We start from the raw sequence: 22,839 nt of genomic DNA on the forward strand, positions 1-22,839 counted from the left end.
GCAGTCTATTCGGATCGTTGATATGTATCTTGGAGGGCCTAGAGTCAAACCAAGGCGCAAGCAGCCTAAGTCATCGCTCATTCGGTTCAAAGAAAGACAGTTAATTGTACAAAATAAGGTAAACCGGTCCAGCCAAATGTTCAGTGGCGATGATTATGATGACTGATAACGGATATTCCCATAACACCAGACTTCGAGGACAACAGGATAGTCATGTTTGTTGTATCTTAATTCGGGAGTCAGCTCCCAACCCGTACCGTGGATCTCTCAGCAGTTTGCAGTATAAGTTCGACATACGTCCTCTGTGACGACCTAGCGCTTGCCCCATTCCTGGACAAAAATACTTTCAATAGATTTGATAGTTGAGAGTTGAGGAACGGCTCCAGGCACAATTTCCTGATCTTAGTCTCCCAAACAAATTTTCCCACGGATCTACATCCGCGCCTGTTGATCAACACCCCAGCCCGATTGCCATAACCCCAAACAGTCACAAGCATCCCGGCCCCATCGAAAGCCATCGATCACCACTTCATTGTCGCATCATATGAATGAAAACCCTATGCTCATCATGATCGTCAAACCACACCATGTCGCAACCTGAAAAACTACAGGATAGAAAGTATCTAGATGACCACCTACTACGTCATCCCATACCTGGACTCACACACTTCCTCACATCGTAACCCATTCATATCTGGCATCTTTATCACGACATCTCACCAGTCTATGCATGCTCCCAATCGCAAGACAATAGATGACTACACCCACGCCCATCCCATCTCGAGACGACCTGGCCAAAACGGCAAGCCGATACCGCCTCTTGTCCGGTGTGATATCCTGGCTGGACCGGTATTTATCCTGGCCGCTTCCCTCGCGCGCAGCACTCGAGCTAGCCATCCCAGCCACAGTCAGCAAGTCCCCCGGGTATATCCAGCTATACTTCTTCACAGCATCGGGGTCTCTAGACTCGCCCGGCGAAGACGAGGAGCAGCCGCGCGCAAAGCAGCCCGTGCTAATCAACTTTCACGGCGGCGGCTTCTCCATCGGACATCCTCTCGATGACGCACGCTGGGTCGCAGCTGTCCTGCAGGCACAACCTGACGCAGTCGTGGTGAGCGTCGGCTACAGGCTTGCGCCCGAACACCCATACCCCGTGCCCATGGAAGACGGTGTCGATGCCGTGCTCTGGCTCTGGCAACGCGCGGCGCAGTACCACCTCGACAGACGGCGTTTCGCGCTGAGCGGCGACAGCGCCGGCGGCAATCTGTGCCTGGCGATCCCGCTGCGGCTTCACGAGGAGCTCCGAAAAAGATATCAGCACCAGGGCGAAAGTCCAGATATCAAACTCGCCGGTCTGATCGCGTTCTACCCTAGCACGGACTGGTCACGCAGCCGGCTCGAGCGCGACGCGACGAATCCGATTGCGCCGCAGAAATCGATGATCACGCCGGCTGTGTTCAAGTTCTTTGATGACGCATACTTGCTGCCGGAGAACTTGCCTAGGAAGACGGGCACGGGGGAGATCGATATGTCGCATCCGTACATGTCACCGGGCTTGGCTCCGGATCATCTGATTTTGGCTTCGTATCCGCCATATGTTGCCATCTACACCTGTGGATGGGACCAGCTACTGGTGGAAGGGAATGAGTTCCGGGAGCGGCTGCGGAAGCTGGAGGGGAAGGGGCGGTTGGTGCATGTTGGGGGGATGGTTATTGAGAATGTGATCCATGGATTTGACAAGAAGCCTTCCTTTTTCTTGGGAAATGGGCGGAGGGATACAATGTATGGGGATGCGGTGCGGCAGCTGGAGATGATGTGGAAAGAGGAGCCTCCGAGGGGTTTTGTTCTTGGTGACAGCGCACGATAGACTCAGTAATGGTAACCGCAGTTGCCGGGCCATGTGGTTCTTTTCGTAGCACCGTAGAGAGTGATATATTGTCCGACGTTGCAGTACACAAACCCAGTGTGTACTCAGTTCCTACCCAACACGCCCACGGCTTATCGCCAAAGCGGGGCTGACGAGGCGGGGTAAACAACGACTTATTTTCTCCCCTCCTCGCTGACCTTTTTCCTATCGATCACTCGTCCTTCTCTCTGCGCTATTCTCATTCCATTCTTCAACCCACTTTCAGGTGCGAGACAGTCTCTGATATTCTGCCATCAGCGAGAATAGGTCTCCGTGCTAAAACCCCCCTCCCAGATTAACCCTCTCAACATCATGTCTGGACACGCCAGTTGCCCCAAGTGCAGTGCTACTATCTCTGGTAGCAGCAAGAACTGTGGCTCGTGTGGCGCGGTTCGTTCGCTTCTGATTCCATCAAGGTCCTCTTCCACTAACACGCTGCAGACCTGCCCCGTTTAGCCCGCTTGATGGCATCGTGTCGTGCTCTTGTGGGATGACGGTGGAGCGGGAGGATGACAGAGTACAGGCTGGCCAGTATTATCTAAGGAGGGAGAAGGATTCGTTGGAATTTAGGCTATGAGATACCCGGTGCTAGGTGCACGTTATGGCAGGGAGAATGAAATCTATTTCATCATAACAACCCCCACATATTCAGCGTATCCAGGAAGACAGAATGAGGTTTGCAATATGCTCAAAGTACAAGCGAGCATCTAGACATTGTCCGAAAATAAAGCAGCAGAAGGAAAAGAAAAGGAGAATACAGGTTTGTTCATGAATGCAATCGAGGATATATAAACGGCAAAGAGGCGCCACGGCAGAGCTGAGGGATATTACAAGATCCCTCGCCCGAAATTGTTACTGTCTTTCTTCTGCCAAGATGGGAGCACACAGTTCTCCCTACCAGCGGGCTGGGCTCGACATACCCGTGGCTCCAGCGGACCCTGGCGGTGGTGATGGCTCCGTCACATACGTATTGTTGGGGCCGTTTAGGCGGTCTTGCGCCACTGCGACCACACGCCGATCAGCGAGCTGAGGGTACCGGCAAGACCGACCAGGCCGTCGTCAAGCTGGGCGAGGCCCAGAGCGGAGATGGGCACGGTCAGATCGCAGAGGTCGGAGATGAGCTGTATCCGGGCGGCGGCGCGCTCCCTGTAACCACACGATTAGCACCAACACTCCGTCCAACAAGAAACAACAGTGCCAGAACAGCCCTGCCACTGAGGGTAAGATAGTTCAAACATACTTCTCAATCTTCTTCGCCTCAACAACACCCTCGCCCTCTTTCCGATCCACAGTCTTCTCCTTCTCCTGCAGCCGGAACAGAGTATACACGCCTGCAACTGCACTGCACACCAGTCCCGCCGCCCATGCACGGTAAGCCCCGTCCTGCAGGCGCTTTGCGCTCGCCAGCTTGCGGTACCCGATGGCGTCGACGACAGTCACCGTGTCGAGGGTCAGGTAGCCGGCGTAGCCGAGCTGGCGGCCGACGGCGAGGTAACGCAGGACCGGGTCGACGGGGTTCTTGTTATCGAGGGCGACGGAGGCGGCTTTCAGGTGCTCCGCAAACTTGCCGATGCGCATGATCTTGCGAGTCGTGCCGAACTGCTTTTTGACCGCATTGTAGGAGTCGATGGCGGACTGGGGTTTGTTCGTACGGTATAGGTACCAGGCGTAGAAGCGGGAAAAGTACTGGAGTGTGCGGAGGAGCTTATCACGACCGACTGTGCGCAGATAGGGGAGATTAGCGGGATGGTTTGGGATGCGTCCGGTTTTGAGACTGAGGATGGGGATGGGGTAGGCCAATCTGGGGTAAGTGGTTGGGCATCATGTCATGGCCTCCGCCCCAAACCACCTGGTTCATCTTCGGAAGGCTGAGGATCACGGTGCCGGGTGATGCTGTTAAGAAATACGTACCAGTAGTTGCGACAAAGCGCAGCCAGTGCGCCAGGGCCGGGTGGTAGACGAGAGCGTCGGCGACCATGATTCCTTCAATTCCCAATCACGCGTGGTGTGTATCCGGGGTAGCTTCGGCGGGATCCGAAGTTAGTCGAGAATGTGGAGAGAACGCCGAATCCAATCGAATGTGGGGGAGTACCAGCGATTTAAAGGGGGAGGATGGATGGAGATGGTTGCCGGTGACGGTGGTAGGAGTCGGGAATTGACCGGCGTCTGGAGCCGCGGACGGTCAACCTCGGCTGAACGGACTGGGTGGAGCTCTCCCCGGAGTGTCTCCGTATGGAAATTACCCTCCGGCTGGGGCTCACAGCGCCAATATTCTTTCATGTGAAATGCTTGAATTTCTCTATTTTATTCCCGGACTTCCATTTTTCATCATTTTGGTCTGGTTGTCTGTGTTATTTGGCTGTATCCTGATTGGATCCAATCCCTCCTTCCCCGTCCCGGCCGATTTTCGTCACGCCAGCCTGCGTTCAGGCCTCCGACACTCTCATGATGGGCGCCGAGCGACCCTCCAAGCTAAAAATCTCATAAGAAGCATTGCATACAGTTCTCTCATGGACGTTATTACCAGCCACGCCCATCAACTATTAAGGCGGGCTATCAATAAAAGCAAAAGGGAAAAAAGCATCGGAATTGCGCGGGAATTGCACCCCCGAATCAGATCACCGGCAGATCAGCACGGTAAATGCTCGCCATCTTGGTTCATATGTTGCTGGGGCCATCAGGTTCTTCTCATTCATGTCGCAAAGGGGGCTTCTCACGGGACCGTCTTTGGATCGTCGCAGGGCCTGGTCCAATCTCACACGGGTGTACTGCCCGCATGTTGCCGCCTTGGGAGTCGGATCGACAGAAGTCGCATCATCGGAATACATTAATGGGTTGCTATGGCTGGATATGGTAGAAAGGATGGCGCACACGGGATGTCGACATACGTTGCTGGCGAGGGCCAGGTGCGATAACTGCTTACTCCAGGTCACGGCGGGTGGTGATTTGGCCCCGGTTACCCATGGTCGAGGTATCGTAGCCGTTCTGAGAGAGGTACTCGCGGAAGCGGGTGTCCTCGTTAGTGATCGTATGCTATGGCGGAGGGTTAGCTGCGAGCTCTCAGGCGGCAGGTTAGAGTCGAGACAAACCTGGGTGATCTGCGGGAGCAGGAAGAACGCTAGGAAAGCACTGAAGATGCACAGGGCGCTGGAAACGAAGAACGGATCCTGACCCGCGCGAACCTCGTTCGGGGCGTTCTTCTGAACAATTGGGAGAACGTAGGTGCCCACGAAAGCGCCGATCTTGCCGACGGCCGCAGCATACGAATAGTATTGGCCACGGATGGCAGTGGCGCTGGTCTTGGCGGCACACAGGCCGAGATTATCGCCAGGGCCAAACTCACCCAGAGCCAGGAAGATACTATATCATGTTAGAAAGGTAACAAACAAGTAGAAAAATTGCAGATGGCTAAAGCATACCCGTAGACCACGACGAAGCCGGCCACGTTCTCGGAGGTTGCAAGCCACTTGTAGCATCCCGACATGATGAAGCCGACAATGCCTTGGAGGAGAACTCCGATGGCAAGCGTTTTGCGAGGGCCGATCCAGTCACTCACAAATGCTCCGAGCAGAGAACCAGGAAGGTAGAACAGGTAAATCAGGGTGGTCCAGCCGAATGTCTGCCACATAGGTGCATCATCGCCAGTAATGATGGAGATCGTTGCTGAGGAGTACAGACCGAAGGAGTAGGATGAAAAGTCGTAGATGAACCAGATCAGAGAGACAACGGCTAGTCGGAACCAGTAGAACCTAAAAGCCGAATCAGTATGGCATTGACATCCCCATCGATCCACTACCAGCACTCACTTGATGATCAACCAAATCGGGAACTTGTGCATGCGCTCACGGTTGAACTCCTCGGGCTCATTCACCTTGAGTCGAAGGTAGAGGAGACTCAAGGGCGGGATAATACCCAAGCCCAGCGACACGCGCCAAACCGCGCGCAGATGATCCTCCGTGAAAATCAGCAGGAGGATCATAGGAACCAAGGCCGAGAGAACGAAGGCGAAGTCGATCTGGAAGTTGGTGAACATGATAAACCAGCGGTTGCGGTGTCCCTCCTTGAGTTCGCCCGTGTTCTCCGCCGCCGCGACAGAGCCGGCAGGGTACTCGCCTCCGATACCGATGCCGATGAAGAAACGGTACGCGGTCAGGGCGGCGAACATGCCGTACTGACTCCCACCTGCGCCATAGGAACCCGCACACAGGGCAGCAAAGATGAACAGAATGATGGTGGAGATCATCAGCGACCACTTGCGCGACCAGTGATCACTGGTATAGCCGAAAATCAACATGCCAACGACCGTACCCGCAAAGGCAATGGCTGAAACATTCTGGCTAGCCGGGGAGTTGGCGTAGGTGTCTGGGTAAAGCTTCTTCAGTATGGTATTGACTTGACCGATGACCTAACACAATATGGGTTAATCTGACGTTCTGCAGATCGCAAGGTGATGTGGGACGAGGTAAAATTGCGCAAGTCGCGTCTGGCAGCGTTAAACAGGATAAAGGGCAAAGTACACATACCCCATTCAGGTAGCCGTCAGAAAACAGACCAGCACCGCAGGCGATGGTGGGCCAGGTTCGCTCCCAACGCCCCTTCTGCAGCTCATCCAGCGGCGGGACGTCGAGGGCGGCCTCGTCCGTCGGGGCAGCGCCCTTCTCCTCCGAAAAGGCGTGCAGCTCGGGGTGGGCACTCATGGTGAATGACTGGCGGTAGTAACGAGAAGTTGGTGAGTGGTGATCCAGCGTGCAATTTCAGGAGAGCGATGAGGGGGCGGGGAAGTAAGGAGCTTATATCTACCCTCGGGGCGCGAAGGACGATCGCGTGGTTACGAAAGCAGGACGAGGATACTGTCTGACCCGCTGGCAACACAGAAAGGATCAAGACGCAGAGTGAGAAGCAGGTCTGAGCAAAGAAGAGACGAGCAGAGACCAAAGAAAAAAAATAAACAAGCAGCAGGCCGAACTATGGGGGGCAGATGTCCTGCCTAACCGGGAATCGCAAGTCGAAGCAGGCTTTTGGTACCTTCAGATACCTCGTGCCAGCCATTCAGCGAGGCACCACGTACTAGCAAAGTAACGGGGTAACATGCAGACGCCGACACTCATTCGCGGTGGAGCCCCAAGGGCCCGCCGAATCTCCATCTGGTTAAGCATTCGGCCTCTAAGAATTTGTGGCCTATCAAAAGCCGTCTTTCTATCATGGCCATCCACCGGCGCACCGAATCCCCGTAGTGGCGGCTTGGTGGCTCAAGCCTGGGATTTGTGGGAGTGGTGTGTCTGCATGTTCGGCACGCGGATGATCTGATAACGGCAGCGCGACACACAAGCCACGACAATGCGATCGAAGTCAAGCGCAGCCAGCTTTCCCTCGTAGGCCCCATGTTAGCTGCTGCCATCCAACGAAGTGAGGCACGTGCGGGCCATTCGATCGGGGGGAGGCTCCACTTGCTTCGGTGGAGGCCGGGGGGCTGCAGGGGAGGTCGGAGACCACTTGTGTCCGTGAGGTTACAGAGCTATGTAGCTTCGAATCCAGGACAAGTGGGTAGGGAAAGAAAGGGAATCTCGTGCCTCAAGGTGGTCAGCAGTGGCCGGAAAGTTCTAATGCGTGGAATTGCGGACTCCTCCCTGAGCAGGCAGGGGATGTCGTTGGCACGAACCCAGCCCTATGGAAATTAGACTGGCAGGCATCATCTCAGGAACAAAATCAGTGGCGTCGGTTCTTCAAAGCAACAGTGGGCGGTTGCCTAATTCCCATGGGTACTATTTTCATACTGTTATAATCTAGAACGGCTAATAAGAGATAAAGGAAAGTCGGCATCTGCATGGGATCATACAGTCTGAGTACGCGACCTCTTCCAGGTCGGCAGTCAAGGCGTGGGAATGGGATCGACCTGGTTCGGAGGAATGTGCATCGTCTGTATATGAGGGCGATCACGAGTCATGCTCATGCAGAATCACCTCGATTAGAGATGCAACAATGGAGTAAGCCAGGTAAACTTAACTTGACTGGCCATCAAGTAAATATCCAGCGCCGGTATGTATCGAAAATGGTGCCTTGGGTATCAGGCCTTCAACAAACACATCCCGGCCAAGGCACCGGGCGCGGAGAAACATTCCGCCAGCTGAGCTTGGGACCAGCTACGTGATGCATCGCCGGCCATCCAACAATCCCATCCAACGCCTCCCCCCCGCCTTCTCCCAGATATCCTCCATCCTCGTCAAGCTCTACACCCCATCAGTCCCCATCCTCAACCATGGGGTCTGATCCGCAGTACATCAAGTACCCCGACCTCCTCCTCGCCCAACATGTCTTCAATATCTCCAACCCTGCATGCGTCCCATCCACCCGCCAGGCCTCACTGAAGAAGCTGCAAGATGCTATCGCCGAGCGCAAAATGGCGCCGTTCTACCGCCATTTGGCCCACCCGGTCGAGGGCATCCTCAACAACTCCGGCGAGGGCGTGACGCAACACCCGCACCCGCACAGCGCAGGGTCTTCGAAGCCGCTCATCACCTCCAACATGCTCGCCTCGCGAACGCCGTCCAAGATCGACTTCCCGTGGGATGAGCAGCTCTACCAGTCCCTGGTGGAGGATAACAAGAAGGAGCTGGAGGGCATCCAGAAGGAGGAGGATGAAGCAGAAGAGGCCGCGGGCGAAACTGAGGTACAGGCTGCACGGGGAAAACGGGCAGAGTTCTGGGCTCGCGTGGGAGACAAGGTAAGAATCAGAAACCAGACTGGCTGGATTGCGTGGATATGGTATGTCTGACTACCCGTCGTTTGTATAGGACAAATCCATCGAGTCACACGAAGCCCTCCTCGACAAGATCGGTTTCCTCGGTACCAAGATCGACCTGGTGCTCGCAATGATCCGCATTGGACTCTTCTTTGGTGATCGTCTGTTCGTCAAAAAGACCATCGAGCGGGCAGAGGCTCTGGTGGAGAGCGGTGGAGACTGGGACCGGAGGAATCGCCTCAAGGCCTACAAGGGCTTACACCTACTCACTTGCCGCTCATATGCTCTCGCAGCTCCTCTCCTCCTCGACAGCCTGTCTACATTCACCAGCTACGAACTCTGCAGCTACTCCTCGTTGGTGATCTACTCGGTGCTTGCGGGATCCTTGTCCCTCAAGCGCGTAGACTTCAAGGCCAAGGTGGTGGACGCGCCCGAGATCAAGGCAATCCTGGGTGCCGGAGAGGATCAGTTGGCCGCGCTGTCCGGCGAGATCTCCTCAGGTCCTGGTGCTCAGGACGAGGTAATGAAGGATGAGACGGTATCGAAGTCGACCCCCACTGGTGGAGCCACCACTGTCATCAACCTGACCACCCTGGCCACGGGTTCCACTGCCCAGGCCGAGAATGAAGCCCCTGTGGACTTCTCCCCTCTGGCCAATTTGGTCACCAGTTTGTATAACGGTAACTACCGCACGTTCTTCGTGGCCCTGGCAGCTGTGGAGGACCACTTCTTGACACAGGACCGGTACCTGCATGAGCACCGGGCCTGGTTCGTCCGGGAGATGCGGCTACGCGCTTACCAGCAACTCCTCCAGAGCTACCGGGTGGTGGGTCTGACCAGCATGGCGAATGACTTTGGAGTGACGGTGGATTTCTTGGACCGGTATGTACTTCCCTGGCGACGGTTATTCTCGGGGTGCCATTACCTAACGTGCGCCATTTTAGGGACTTGGCGAAGTTCATCTCCAGCAACCGCATTGCATGCACCATTGACCGGGTCAACGGCATTATCGAGACCAACCGGCCCGATGACAAGAACAAGCAGTACTCGGATGTCGTCAAGCACGGTGATGCTCTGATCACCAAGCTCCAGAAGTACGGACAGGCCGTCCGCCTCCGGGGCAGCGAGCGCAGCTAAGCGGGTCTATTGGTGTATTTGGAAGGTGTCCGTTTTAGAGATGACTCGGTGATACCACCATCCGTCCAGGTTCGAACGCAGAAATACTATCTAGCATGTCCCAACCGTGTTTCTTTTAGAATTATGACCCGATCAGCCATTTCTTGCCATGATACCGCCTTCAATGGAGATTGTATCCTATCCTCCAATGCGTTCCTAGGGCCGTAAAGTAGAGTCTCCCCCCGCACGTCGGGCGGCTCCGGAGTGACGATAGGGCGTGGCCGCAGCTCAACTTCATCGGGCAACCGGAGGCTTCCCGAGGGGAAGATCGACCCTGCTACTGCGCCCGCGAGGGACTAAGCACACAGAGCCTACATCATACACGCTGCACTCCTATTCGTCTATTATTCTTGTTGCAGCCCTACTGCCACCCCCTTTAGCAACCTTCTAAACTGTAGATAATCGCGCGCACACTCTCTCGCGTCCGCTCGTCTCCGCATTGTCTCCCAGTCTATTGCGGGGAAGGCAATGCTGAGTCACAGTCTCACCGCCCAATGGGCCCTGGACTTTTTTCCCTCCCTTCAATCCGCCGTGAACAAGACCGAAAGGCACCAGCCAACAAGGATTTGGAGATCAATTCAAGATCGTCACTTGTGCCGCAATGTCCTGGCAATTAAGGCTCGCCTCTAGCGTGCGGGCATCTCCGCGGGCGTTCGTGACCCGGCCGAATGGAGGACCCCTACTACGCCCGACTACACGCGGCGTTGCGGGGGACATCTCCGCTGGATCAGGTACGTGGGATGATTTGCGTTTATATATAGACGGGGCCTTGGTCTCACCTTCCCCTCAAGCGCGGTTCCCGCTGCTCTCGTATGGTCACATCGTATTGCTTCTTTCCATGCTGAATCACTTCACCGGCCCACACCTTCCTCGCCGTCAAAAGCGCCCTACTTCCCTGCCACTGCTCCTACTTTTCGCTTCTGTTTCAACCTCGCTCACTCTGATTTACCTACTCCAATCCTATATCACTAACATTGACCCCTCGGGTCACTTCAGTGCCCTCCATGACTCAAACCAGCGTCGCGTATGCCAAGCGCACCCTATCCACCACCCAGGCAAAATGTCTCAGCGTCGATAATATGAACCCCTCCATCAAGGCGGCCAAGTACGCCGTGCGCGGTGAGCTCGCTGTCAAGGCTGAGAAGTACCGCCAGCGTCTGGCCGAAGGCGACAAGTCGTTGCCCTTCGACAGCGTCATCTTCGCCAATATCGGCAACCCCCAGCAACTCGACCAGAAGCCCATCACCTTCTTCCGCCAGGTCCTCAGTCTCGTCGAGAACCCGCTGCTGCTGGAGAACCCCGAGGCCCTCAAGAACTCCTTCGGATATAAGCAGGATGTGATCGACCGGGCCCACACCTTGCTCGCCAATGTGCAGAGTGTCGGCGCCTACAGTCACAGCCAGGGTGCTCTGGGCATCCGGAACAGCGTCGCCAAGTTCATTGAGGAGCGCGATGGCTTCCCCGCCGACCCCCAGGACCTGTTCCTGACTGCTGGTGCCTCGTCTGGTGTCAGTACCCTGCTCAATGTCATCTGCAACGACTCCAATGCCGGCGTACTGGTTCCTATCCCGCAGTACCCGCTGTACACCGCGACCCTGGCGCTTCTGAATGCGCAGTGCGTGCCCTACCTTCTGGAGGAGCAGAAGGCGTGGGGTACCGACGTCAGCGCCATCACCCAGTCCATCAAGGACGCCAAGGCCGCTGGCACCAACGTCCGCGCCGTTGTGGTCATCAACCCCGGTAACCCAACTGGTGCCTCGCTGAGCACCGACGACATTAAGAAGGTCATCGATGTTGCTGCCGAGGAGAAGCTGGTCGTCATGGCCGACGAGGTCTACCAGACCAACGTCTTCGAGGGCGAGTTCGTTTCCTTCAAGAAGCGCCTCCGTCAGCTCCAGCAGGAGCAGCCCGGCAAGTATGACGCCGTGGAGCTGGTTTCCTTCCACAGCACCTCCAAGGGCATGATCGGCGAGTGCGGCCACCGCGGTGGCTACTTCGAGTTGGTCGGCTTCGACCCTCTGGTCCAAGAACAGATCTACAAGCTCGTCAGCATCGGTCTGTGCCCGCCGGTCGTTGCACAGTGCCTCCTCGAGACTATGGTCAACCCCCCTCGCCCTGGCGAGCCCAGCCACGAGCTGTATGAGAAGGAGTACAACGGTATCCGGGATGGTCTGCACAAGCGCGCCTTCGCTCTGTATGATGCCTTCCAGCGCATGGAGGGTGTCGAGTGCCAGAAGCCCCAGGTTAGTCCTCAATCAAGTTCTCCCTTTCCTAAATGACCATTGACTGATCGTACCCAGGGTGCCATGTACCTCTTCCCCACCATCAACCTCCCCACCAAGGCCATTGAAGCCGCCACGGCTGAGGGCCGCGCCGCCGACGAGTTTTACTGCCTGCGCATGCTCGATGCCACCGGTGTCTGCGCCGTCCCTGGCTCCGGCTTCGGCCAGAAGGAGGGCACGTTCCACTTCCGCACGACCTTCCTCGCTCCCGGCACCGACTGGGTTGAGCGCATCGTCAAGTTCCACGCGGAGTTCCTGGACAAGTACCGGTGAGGGGGAGTATGCCAAGCAAGAGAAGAATAAACTGACGAGCGATGCGCAATGCTAGATGACTGTGCTCCTGCTTTTTTGCCTTGTCTTTATCTCCCTCTTTCTGCCTTTGCATCATGCCATTATGTGAAACGAGTCTCTGATGGGCCCTGCTGGTTCTTTTTGACCTTCTCTCTCTTGGTGCGGGACGCTGCGATGGTCCAGGCTTTTGTGATACCATACCTATAGACTACAATCATCGATTCATTGTTATGTGCTGCATTCCTTGGGGTCTGGCGATGTCTAGTGGAAATAGTTCATCGTGATAGTGGGCTTGTACATTACACTCCCTTTTTGAGAACCCTAGGGTACTTTCCTAAGGGTTGCATAGTTAAGATCCTACCTAGGTAGGCAGTAAATATGGTCATTATCGCGCTCTTGACTGATTTCTAGGTATTAGATGTCAAAAGTATATTTTTTCTTTGTATCACTAAGTGATCTCAGAAGAATATATAACAAGGCCCGTCTGGACTGACCTGCAGGTTTGATATCAAGACCCTAACAAGTATGCAGTAGAACTTCCATTTGGAGAATTTCGAGTTGGAGAGTTCGCTTACCCTTGTAATAGACAAAGGATTTTCACCATTCGATCATGGACAAAGAATAAGAGAGGTTGAATTGCTAAATCCATTGATAGTGATATGTGAGCCTGAGAAAACTGGCAAACATAAATACAAAGATGACTTAGTTAACTTATTCTTGATATTCTGAAAATTAGGTAATTTCTACTCATAGAAATCACATTGAAGCTCCACATGATCGGCATGGGGATGGCAAAAGATGCTGGAGGCGAGCGCACGATCTACGATCGCTATGGCCACACCGAGCTGTGTTCCTTGAACGCCGAAATATGTTTACTGGTATAGTCACCGTAGGGACGGTGACACCTGGTATGCTACAGTGAGGTGCCGACCGATCCGAGTCGGTCGTAAGATTGTACATTCGAGAACGTCACTTCCAATGGGCAGCTATGTGAACTTCCGAGAAACACGCCAGGTGTGTTGCATATCCCTTGCGTTGACCGTGAATTTCGGCCCTCAGCTACAACTTTGGCAAACTTGTGGGAGCGAAATCATAGGTCGGTGGTATGTCAGACAGCTGTCGAAGGTTAAGTCTTAGCGTACCCATCATCGGGTCCCAGGGTGCTGGAAATGTATCTACAGTGCATCTACATGGAATCTATCCAATATTCATTATCGTAGAACGAACGCTGAATCTAGGAAGGAATCACTAAACAGTGTATCTTCAAATCATTCTGCCAAGCCACCAAATGGCCACGTCAAGCCCTCCCCCATCCACCCCCATTTCAGTGACAGGGACACCCCTGTACACCGAGAGATCGTGCAGAGCTAAGCATTAGCCAAGACCATGCAGACGAGGCTTGACTCGCGAGGCACCGACGCAGAGCGAAGGTAGCTGCAGCGTCCGCACAGCGTGTACTTTGGCCGGCTTCGGTATGCGGTGCCTTGTACAGGACCGGCATGTGCGATGAAGCAACCAGATGGTCGGCGGGTTGATCCGGCGGCTGGGCAAAAGGCTTAGCTTGTGGTATGTATGCAGCGCACGAGCGTTGTTTTGGCGGGTGTTCAGCTGGCATGGACGGATTGGTCATTAATTCATCCATACCGACGGTCATGAAGGGCTAAGAAGTTGTCTGTCGCGGACTTGATCTGTCTAGCTTCGGTAATGTTGATGGCCCGCGGGTGCTCACCGCTACTTGTTTCTCGGAAACGAGGCACGTGGGCACATATCCGGTTTCTTTACGTGGTATACTTCGTACAATGTATAGTTAGCAGACTCAGAGACAAAAACCCCTTTCTATGGCTGATGTTTTCCACGGCACGACGAGTAGTATGGCTAGCCATGACCCGCAGGGGACCAATCACGAAGCACGACAAAATAGGGAAAGAACCAAACTCCTAAAGGAAAGGCCGCAAAATAGCCACCTCCTTTGCGATCGAACCCCGATCTACCGCACGCACGGCCAGCATTGTACTTGCCAGTAGGTATAGGCAGCAACTGGAGCCAGTGGCATTGGCCGTCTGAGATCGGGCTTTGACTTTCCTCGCCTGCAAGCCGCGCAAAACCTGCTTGCCCTGCGCTGATCTGGGAATCCCGGGGTTGCTCCCACTCGGCATGTTTCCTCACCGCTACACCCGCTGTGAAACGCATGACTTGAAGCTGACTGCGCTTCGTGGGCTCGGGTGCGCGGTGTGCAGATTAGGTATTGCCGGTGAATATTTTTCGAAGGTGGCTGGCTGCGTACACGCTGGGGAGGTATGAAGAGCCATGTCACGTATTTCGCAGTGGCTCTTTGTATTGACCAGTTGAGTTTACAATGGGGAAAGCCATGCTGTATTCAATGTGGCCAGGTAGTTCATTTGGAGGGGGGAAAGCAACATAGGATCTAAATATTGGCATTTGAAACGCGCAAAGCAGTGGGAGTAGGCCATGTACATGTACCGAGCACGTATATCCAAATCGCAGAATCCCTCTAGATTGAAATGCTATCGTGAGAAGATCTAGACTGGCTAGCAAAACAAGTGGACAATAGTAAATAAAATAGGACAGGCATTTATCATCATCTCTCATCAAGGTCATGAAGACGGTGTGGAGGTGGTGGTAAGTACGGACGGCAGATCCCCAGGGAGGAAGAGGGAAATCGAACTAGCATTGCCAAAAGAGTGAATCAACGATGCGCTATTGCGTCCACGACTGGCGGAAGTAGTCCTCGTCCAAGGGCGGGGTGGACGTCGTGTCGAAGAGCCCGGCGGGCCAGATGGGGACCGAGTCAGGCGCCTGCGACATGGAGAAGACATCCTGGGCGGGGGTCGGTTTCGCGTCGATGCCCATGCTGGCCTGCAGTTGATGCTCGAGCGCAGCGGTCGACTCATTGGCAGACTTAAGGAAGTCATCGATGTTGATCGACCCCAGGTCATTCGACGACAGGAGCTGCGCTTGGGGTAGACCGACCAATGAGGAGGCAGAGCTGACGCGGAGGTGGTCCATGTCCGACGCTTCGCTCACACTGTGGAGGTCATGCATGTCATTGGCAGCATGTCCCAGACCCGGCAGCGGCCCGAACTCGTCAACCTCGGAGATGTCACCCGATGACGACGGCGGGGGCAGGCCCGAGGGATACGACTGGTAATCGAAGCTGGCGTAGGACGGCGTTTGCGTGCTAGTGGAAGCAGGAACATCCGAGTATAGCGGGAAGCTTGACCAGTCGACCGATGGAGCACCCGCGCCGGTCGATCCCAGAGGCACATCCGAGTCCGGGGATGTGAAGTAAGGGTCATGGTACGGATCTTGGAAGGCCATGCAGGCAATAGGCGAGTTGGTGGTTGTAGTCGGGAAGGTGGTAAAGGTCGAGACATCGAGAGGCGGAGGAACACTAGTGATAATTTGCTCCAAGGGAAACTTGTCCATAGTGGCTGGGGTAGACGTCGGATTGGAGGTAGCGTCTGTTGGCGTATCCATTGCGGCAGTCACCGGGAGGGCAGGAGCTGTGAATTTGTCCAGGAATGCTTGATCGAGAGAAGTCGCAGTCACAACAGCCTCCGCGCCGGCAGCAGGGGCGCTGTTGGGGGAACCATGCTGCGACCCAGGTTGCGACTGGGGGTGGGGATCCATCGAGAGGCTTAGAGGTTCTTGGACAAAAGCGGACGCGGTCAACGGAAGATGGTCCACAGACCGGCGAGGCATGTCGGAGGGGTGGTGGATGGTATGTGATCGTGGGATTGTGTACGGCAATCCGCACTTGTGGGCCATGTCGTTATGCTTGTGGGCGGGTTTATGGTGACCGTCGCGGAAGATTGTCAGCGTCGACTCAGACTTCGTCGACGTGAGGTGGGGTTTCCGGGGAAGTTCGGCAGGAACGGACGGCTGGGACGGGGGCAGCCCCGTCTCCGGCACAGGATCTAGATGCGTTTCCTTTTTCAGCGCACAGGTACAGCGCTGGCCATGACTGCAGCCACAGCGGTGAAGGGAGTCCTCTGTAAATTCAGATCAGAACGGGGGAACTGAGTACACCAGCGCCATAACATTATATGCTCACGCTTGAGATCTCGCTTGTCACCATGGCAGTCGGACGGGTCGGATTTCTTTTTCTTGTCGCCACAGTCGCACTTGACGTGGGTTGTCCGAGACTTGCGTAGGCCGCGGCAGTGGGTACATTGCGAGACTGGGCGGCCTTTTTTGTTGATGTGGGTCAAAGGGCGGTCTATCGCGGAGCAGAGGTCACGTTAGTTGAGTGGCTTCCAAAGGAGTCTATTTTGGGGAATTCGAGGCAATTGCGCAACACGAGATGAAGGGGAAAGGGGCGAGGGTGACATACCGCTGTGGTGACAGCTGCTGACCCGGTGACCCCGGACGCAAGCTTCACAGGCCCACTTCTCACCATCAATGAGCATCGCTGTGGTTACTGAGAGGGACACATGCGATGAATCGCGGAATGGTTATAAAATGGGTGAAATGGTAGATTGAAGTCGAAAGAACCGGTCGCAATGCGGACCGGAGAGCCGTCAAGGCGGGGGGTATATTTCAGCCGCTTCGTCGAGAGACGGCGAATTGAACAGAATGAACAAAAGGGTATCTTGGGCGAAAGGGTGTCCCAATGCGCGGAAGTCCACTGAACGCCGTTCCAGCAGTATACAGGGGGTAATGATGGTATCTTATTTTGCACAACTGGAGTCGATATATCGCGGACTCTGGGGCAAGGTCGAAACCGAAAGACAAAAGAAGTAATTCCAAAGGGTATCGAAATGTCGGGAGATCGAGGAGATCGAGGAGATCGAGAGGAGGTCAAGGAAGAGGGGGGGTGCAAGGAGGGAAAAAGAGGAGCGAACTCGAGGGGGACCAAGCCTACGCACCGTTTGGCGCCGGCCGTGAGACAGGACACCAAGTACCGGTAGTGGCGGCCAAGATAGAAAGCGATCGATATAAGGAGCTTGAAGGAACACCCTATGCGGGAAGAAGAAGAAGGGAGGGAGACGGAAGGGTTTAAGGACGGTAACGAGTGGGATTTTCATTGCGCTCCTGGTCGCTGCCGTCCGCCGCAGCGAGGTACAAAGGCACACCTGACAAGACCAGTACTGTGTTACGGTAATCAGGTAATTATCGAATTATGTAAGGACATCGGCATCGAACCCCCAGTCTGACTTGTTGAGTTTTCCTCTTATATCATCCTGCAGCCGCACTTCCCTGGTGGTTCCGGGCATTCTCGTGGCCGCCGTGCCCGGCAGTTGGCCTGGTTCCTGTCGTGGATTGCGACCTACAGTAGGTTCTGACGCCGGTATCCCTTTGTACTCCCCCTTTCTTCGGGCCAGCGAAGCCACGGAGTACCGTACCCACCATGGTCGAGTCCAGGACGAGGCCAGTCTCCACCAGGAACCAAGCCTCGTACAGCTCTGGTTAGGGTTTCGTGCTGATTACGATCGACTCCCACAGTCAGAGCAGAAGCCTAGTTGCTCGGAGCAGCCAGCATGAGAGGCATCCGATCATTGTTCTATCTCCTCAGTCGCCGGTGGCTCCCGACGGATTCATGGGTTCATCGGTACATCGCATCCATCCACTGCCTCGTCGAGCCGACGCGCATAGCGACGGGAGCCGCCTTACGTGGCAACACGAACAAAATTCCCGAGGACTCCGCCTGCTACCAGCCTCCCATGACGGAAATGCAAAGCATGGGAACCAAACTCGAAAGCATGGTCCCGTCCCGCACCGTACATACTCTTACCTTCACTAGAATCCTATAGACAAGGCTACAATGCAAAAAGACCGTTCTCAGTACTCCCGGGCGTCGAAGGTTGGGGCAGCTCTCCCTCGGCGGAGCACCGGAGCACGGTCTTTTTCCCTGCACGAACGAGAACCCCACCTGCAAAATGGATCTCGCTAGTAAAATCTGGGGCCGCACATCCCAAGCCTTGACACCTGGCCCCTTGAGAAGTGCAGAGCCGGGCACTAAGTGTCGCGCGATTGTCGTCTCTGCGCTTGGTTCTCACCGATCACCCGGGTGCTTCGGGGGTCCCGTTTGGGGATGTTTCAGTGAGCCTGGTTGAGAGGAATGGCGACCTCCACGATATTTTCAGGTACCAGCTCGTCCGATCGAAGAAGTTTCCACGATCCCTGCAAGGCGCACCTCCGATGTGCACATCATTGGTCAAATAACACAACTCCTGACCTTGGCGCTGTCAGCAAATGGCAGGGGCTCAGTGAGCATGTTCCGGTAACTGCTGCGCAACAGAAGCCATAATCAGACCCTTCTACGAGCCACCAGTCGCTGGTGGTTGCAGGCGAGCAGCAGGATAACTTACAGTGCCGTACGGTACCGCATGTTATAGCGCCGTTCGACGTGGCCTCATGGCGTCACCGTTCCTGCTTCGGGCGGGCTGCAGAGGGGTTGGCGCCCGGCCAGCGGGTGAGCCCTGATCTGCGCATGCAACAATGCGTTCTGCCGCCCAATCGCAGCCCGCCTGGATGTGGAATCCGGTTACAGAACCGTACAAGCACGAGGACGGACACGGCTTGCGGCAAGCGTCTCGGTGGATCGCTGAACCGCTGAACCGCTGAACTGCTACGACAAAATACGCTCGGGGATCAACCTGACAAATGGCGTTAGAGCCATCGGGCAATTAAGAAAGTCAATTTGGGTGGTGCAATATTCAGACCATGAGTCGAGTCCAAACACACCACAACCGTCCAGTGACGGTAAACTAACCACTGAAACCTGCTACTTTTGACGCCAGTCTAAGCGCTCTTCGTACTAAACTCGTAGCCATGTATTAATCACGTGATACGATCGAACCTGCTTTTCATCCAGTGCTGCTCATTGGGTTTCCCGCACAGTCTACTTTCAAGCTGCCCAATGTGAATGAAAATGCGGTTGGACTAATCCCGACAATATAAGCTGATATAAACCACCTTACGAGAGCAACGTGGGGTGGATGAAGGTCCCGTTCGATGGTGTGATGGTTGTTCCTTGGTATTACTTGCGTGACGCGGGTTGGGAGCACGAGTATCGTCGTCCGCCCAGGGTTGCTTTTGACCGCTAGTCGACTTAATAACGCTTTGGGGTGGTATGGGAGATGACAGTCGTTTCTCCAGACCAGACCTTATCAAGCTTGAAGACGCGGAATCAATCCACGAGTTGGGCATGCTTGTCAGTTTTGTCTGGAGGTGCCCAGACGCTTCGATCAGAGACGTACCTGTGGAGGGGATAAGGTGAAGACGGGAATATGATAGATCGCGCATCATATCGCTCACTGTGTTACGGCCTCCTCCCATCGACTCTGAGAGCCTAACTTAAGTATTCAAAATCCCCCTTAAATTTCCCTATTTATAGTTCGCAGGATAAGCAGACTGATACCTGACCGGCTTGAGTATAAATTCGGCTGTGTCCTTATTCGCGTTCGGTATAGTCTTCATTCACATACTGTCAGAAAACTGGACATGCCAGGTATTGTATTTCAAGGTTGCCTTGCCACAGACAACTGTGGCAGGTCGAAGTCTATAACCTGAATATATCCCTATGACACGGCTATAACATTCCCCAAGTCCAGCCCGAGCCATTCAGTCTGTTGCTAACTACCTCTTCGTCCCCCTCGAATAGGCAGGCGGCGGCTCATCCTGCCCTAACGACGGCACATTCTCCGAACCAACCACGTGAGCCTTTGCTTCCCTCGTTCGACGGTAATACCTCAGCCCAAAGAAGCCCAGGAACCCCAACAGTGCGACGGCAGCCGGGACGCCAATCCCAATTCCCACCTTAGCATTTTTGCTCAGTGAATGGTCCCTCGGCAGGTTGAGAGAATCAATTATTATAGGAACAATACTGGACTCGGATGCCTTGAAGCGAATCTGGATCCCGGTCGCGGTGATGGCTCGCACTGTCGTGACGACGGAGAGCGTGGCATCTGAGTAGGTGATCGTCGGCGCGCTGTTGAACGTCTTTCCGCAGTAGTCTCGCCCGTTGCAGTCGAAGCCACTGGATGTACATCCATTCTGTTAATTTCAAACTGTGGGAATTGAGAATGGATCATGGTTCACTCACGTTGGGCAGCAGATAACCGTGGTTTCGTCCCGCTGCGTGGTCGTCGGCAGCGTGCACGATTTGTATCCCACTGGACACACACCGGGACTAAAGTACATATTGTAACGCCATCCTTCTGGACAGCACTCATCGCCGAACGGGCCTGCGCATCCTTGGATTAGATCGGGTCGTCCGTATAGTAGTTCGGTGTGCGGGGTGGCGCATGATGCGGGCGGCGTGAAGGTGGTTGTGAGTGGTCCGGCATTGGTTTTGGTTGTGTCGAGGCGATTGGCGTAGGAAGTATCGTAGATATACCCAAAAGCTTTAGTGGAGATACTCGATAAACCTATGGCGCCGAGAAGGGATTTTCTTGATGTCGGAATCTTCATTCTGTCCGACGTCGTGTATATTCCCCGGCCACAGAAAGAGGATGCAATCTGAAAGCAGTATGTGGATTCTCCGAGGCGGCAAAAATGTTGGAATCTGTTCCTCTGTATCTGCAACTAGTCGCACTTCAATACTTATACCATCTCACAGACTTACCCATCGCGTCGTTGCGCGACGATCGCCACCAAGCGCCATGGCGCCAAGATCAGCCTTGTCCACTTCTCGTATTCAGACCTAATTTTGTCCCTGAATCTCTCGGAGATTGATTGCTATAGGCTCGGGGTCGAAGTCAGGGCACCAGTGTCCGGTCATCGCCCTGCTGCGAACGATCGTGGAGACGGGGTCAAGCTCGAAGAGGCTCTATTCTGCGATGCGTGGGCGTTTGCGCCAAGATGCGTGGTGCCCAGAGGTAGACCCTGCATGAGCCATGTGTTAACTATTTTCTCTTTTCAACCTCGCTAGTTAGCGTTAGCATTAATCAATTATAGCAGACTTAGCAGATGAGGCTTACCTCAACTTAGAGAGACGTCGGATAGCAAAGGCGGGCGGTATTACTTCAGAGCGACTTTTAAATAGACTTACTCCCCGTTCTCCTGTTACGTGGTGCCTGCTGGTCACTATGAGTAAGTGCGGAAAGGATATAGTTACCTTAGTTGTAATGAGGTAAAACTACTATAGGTGCTGAGACGGCTGATTTTGACCCTGTTGGCACAGACTCAATCCCAAAACTATCTCGCAACCATACCATTGCTATGCTAAGCCTTACACGGGCCCTGTTGAGTATCTTGTAGGAAGTGCCAGAGTGCGCGCCAAGTAAGTCAGTCACCAAGTGTTGCCACGAAGTGAGCTCCCAGTCAATGAGAAGGTACAGCACATCAATCATATTCCCTCCGATAGATACCATTGAGCATCCACAGTGGGCCCTATCCGACAGCGAACAGATAACCCAATTCCAAAGCATGACCAATAATGGCAAGGAGACCACGACCAGCGTTACAGCCCCAGCGGTGGTGGTGACCGGGCCGAACAGCGATCTCAACATCCTGATGATACCAAATCTCCAGAACAGGCTAAAAGTTATGGCGCGTCATCCACACTGCTATCTCAAGCGAAGCTCTACCTGTTCGCCAATGACATTCCTGAGGAACATCGCGTCAAGCCAGGATAAACTGGTTCAGAACATGGTCGAGGAACTGAAGTTCATCCGAGTTCTCACCAAGGCGCTTGCTGAAAGCGAGGAGGTCAAGGCGATCGTTAACTCCCTCAAGATTGCGGGTACACGGCCGAAGCCCTCGCTTTGGTGTCAGATGTCGGTGTGTCCCCCCTGGCCCTCTCCTCATACTAGCCAATGCATCCTTTGGAGTGATGCATGACCTCCACTCCGTCTTTTACATGTAATATCTAGCATTACTCACCAAGTGCCTTGACCAGGGCAAATACATACAATGAGAGTGTCTCCCAATGGCCAAACCCATCGGCCATGCTTTCAATAAAGGCTGGTTCGGCCAGCAACCAAAAGGTTCTCCAGTCTGCCTTTGATCAGGTGACAAATGCAAAGCTTCACGTGGAATGCTGCGACGATGACTATAGCAAGGCCCTAGCGATCGACAAGTCCTTCGTCACCGAGCTGGCCAAAAAGTTCTGCGAGGGGAGTCCAAACAAGAAGAGTGCAAATATTTCGTAAAGACGCGTTAATTAACGTTAGTCGGAGGCTCACGATCGGACAAACCCGTCCCCGTCCGGAGAAGGGGGAAATAGTATTAATCCGCTGGAACACGCAGAAACAAAAGGCCGTCCTCCGCGCGATCATCCCGAGCATACAACTATACCAAGAAAGTAAAAACAAAATGATCGAGTGCCGCAGACAGGAAATCCAAGTTGTTCCAACTGGTGTTGCTCAAGGCGGCGGCGCTAAGCCCCTGCCAAATTCCCCGCGAAAAATTAGCCTGTAGAAAAAACCTTGCCTCCGCTGGCCCAGCGCGTCCTTCCCACCTCTCCTCCATCTCCCGGA

The 22,839-nt window shown here is 54.5% G+C and overlaps 8 protein-coding genes across 8 annotated transcripts; 4 read left to right on the top strand and 4 right to left on the bottom strand.

Annotated features, from left to right (window-relative positions):
• Nucleotides 1-754: 754 nt before the first annotated feature.
• On the top strand, nucleotides 755-1,867 carry N7482_004298 (alpha/beta hydrolase; the record flags this gene model as incomplete). The annotated part of the gene is made up of 1 exon (XM_056686423.1): nucleotides 755-1,867. One exon carries the CDS (start codon nucleotides 755-757, stop codon nucleotides 1,865-1,867), a length of 1,113 nt encoding a protein of 370 aa, XP_056545165.1.
• Nucleotides 1,868-2,889: 1,022 nt separating this feature from the next.
• On the bottom strand, nucleotides 2,890-3,884 carry N7482_004299 (PEX11 family protein; the record flags this gene model as incomplete). Its single annotated transcript, XM_056686424.1, has 3 exons — nucleotides 2,890-3,052; nucleotides 3,147-3,624; nucleotides 3,818-3,884. The coding sequence occupies 3 exons, from the start codon at nucleotides 3,882-3,884 to the stop codon at nucleotides 2,890-2,892; spliced, it is 708 nt and encodes a 235-aa protein (XP_056545166.1).
• Nucleotides 3,885-4,825: 941 nt separating this feature from the next.
• N7482_004300 (putative MFS phospholipid transporter (Git1)) lies at nucleotides 4,826-6,603 on the bottom strand (the record flags this gene model as incomplete). The annotated part of the gene is made up of 5 exons (XM_056686425.1): nucleotides 4,826-4,939; nucleotides 4,996-5,266; nucleotides 5,326-5,655; nucleotides 5,713-6,311; nucleotides 6,430-6,603. The coding sequence occupies 5 exons, from the start codon at nucleotides 6,601-6,603 to the stop codon at nucleotides 4,826-4,828; spliced, it is 1,488 nt and encodes a 495-aa protein (XP_056545167.1).
• A 1,559-nt stretch (nucleotides 6,604-8,162) lies between these two features.
• On the top strand, nucleotides 8,163-9,782 carry N7482_004301 (proteasome regulatory particle lid subunit RPN7; the record flags this gene model as incomplete). Its single annotated transcript, XM_056686426.1, has 3 exons — nucleotides 8,163-8,627; nucleotides 8,698-9,527; nucleotides 9,590-9,782. The coding sequence occupies 3 exons, from the start codon at nucleotides 8,163-8,165 to the stop codon at nucleotides 9,780-9,782; spliced, it is 1,488 nt and encodes a 495-aa protein (XP_056545168.1).
• Nucleotides 9,783-10,422: 640 nt separating this feature from the next.
• N7482_004302 (putative alanine aminotransferase) lies at nucleotides 10,423-12,376 on the top strand (the record flags this gene model as incomplete). Its single annotated transcript, XM_056686427.1, has 3 exons — nucleotides 10,423-10,552; nucleotides 10,818-12,064; nucleotides 12,122-12,376. 3 exons carry the CDS (start codon nucleotides 10,423-10,425, stop codon nucleotides 12,374-12,376), a joined length of 1,632 nt encoding a protein of 543 aa, XP_056545169.1.
• Nucleotides 12,377-15,112: 2,736 nt separating this feature from the next.
• On the bottom strand, nucleotides 15,113-16,824 carry N7482_004303 (copper fist DNA-binding domain-containing protein; the record flags this gene model as incomplete). The annotated part of the gene is made up of 3 exons (XM_056686428.1): nucleotides 15,113-16,407; nucleotides 16,470-16,634; nucleotides 16,749-16,824. The coding sequence occupies 3 exons, from the start codon at nucleotides 16,822-16,824 to the stop codon at nucleotides 15,113-15,115; spliced, it is 1,536 nt and encodes a 511-aa protein (XP_056545170.1).
• Nucleotides 16,825-19,996: 3,172 nt separating this feature from the next.
• N7482_004304 (uncharacterized protein) lies at nucleotides 19,997-20,988 on the bottom strand (the record flags this gene model as incomplete). Its single annotated transcript, XM_056686429.1, has 3 exons — nucleotides 19,997-20,396; nucleotides 20,463-20,787; nucleotides 20,985-20,988. 3 exons carry the CDS (start codon nucleotides 20,986-20,988, stop codon nucleotides 19,997-19,999), a joined length of 729 nt encoding a protein of 242 aa, XP_056545171.1.
• A 799-nt stretch (nucleotides 20,989-21,787) lies between these two features.
• On the top strand, nucleotides 21,788-22,512 carry N7482_004305 (uncharacterized protein; the record flags this gene model as incomplete). Its single annotated transcript, XM_056686430.1, has 2 exons — nucleotides 21,788-22,141; nucleotides 22,324-22,512. 2 exons carry the CDS (start codon nucleotides 21,788-21,790, stop codon nucleotides 22,510-22,512), a joined length of 543 nt encoding a protein of 180 aa, XP_056545172.1.
• Between the last annotated feature and the right edge of the window lie 327 nt (nucleotides 22,513-22,839).

The sequence above is a fragment of the Penicillium canariense genome (genome assembly GCF_028826845.1).
Source record: "Penicillium canariense strain IBT 26290 chromosome Unknown utg000002l_segment0_segment0, whole genome shotgun sequence".
Taxonomy (NCBI): Eukaryota; Fungi; Ascomycota; class Eurotiomycetes; order Eurotiales; family Aspergillaceae; genus Penicillium; species Penicillium canariense.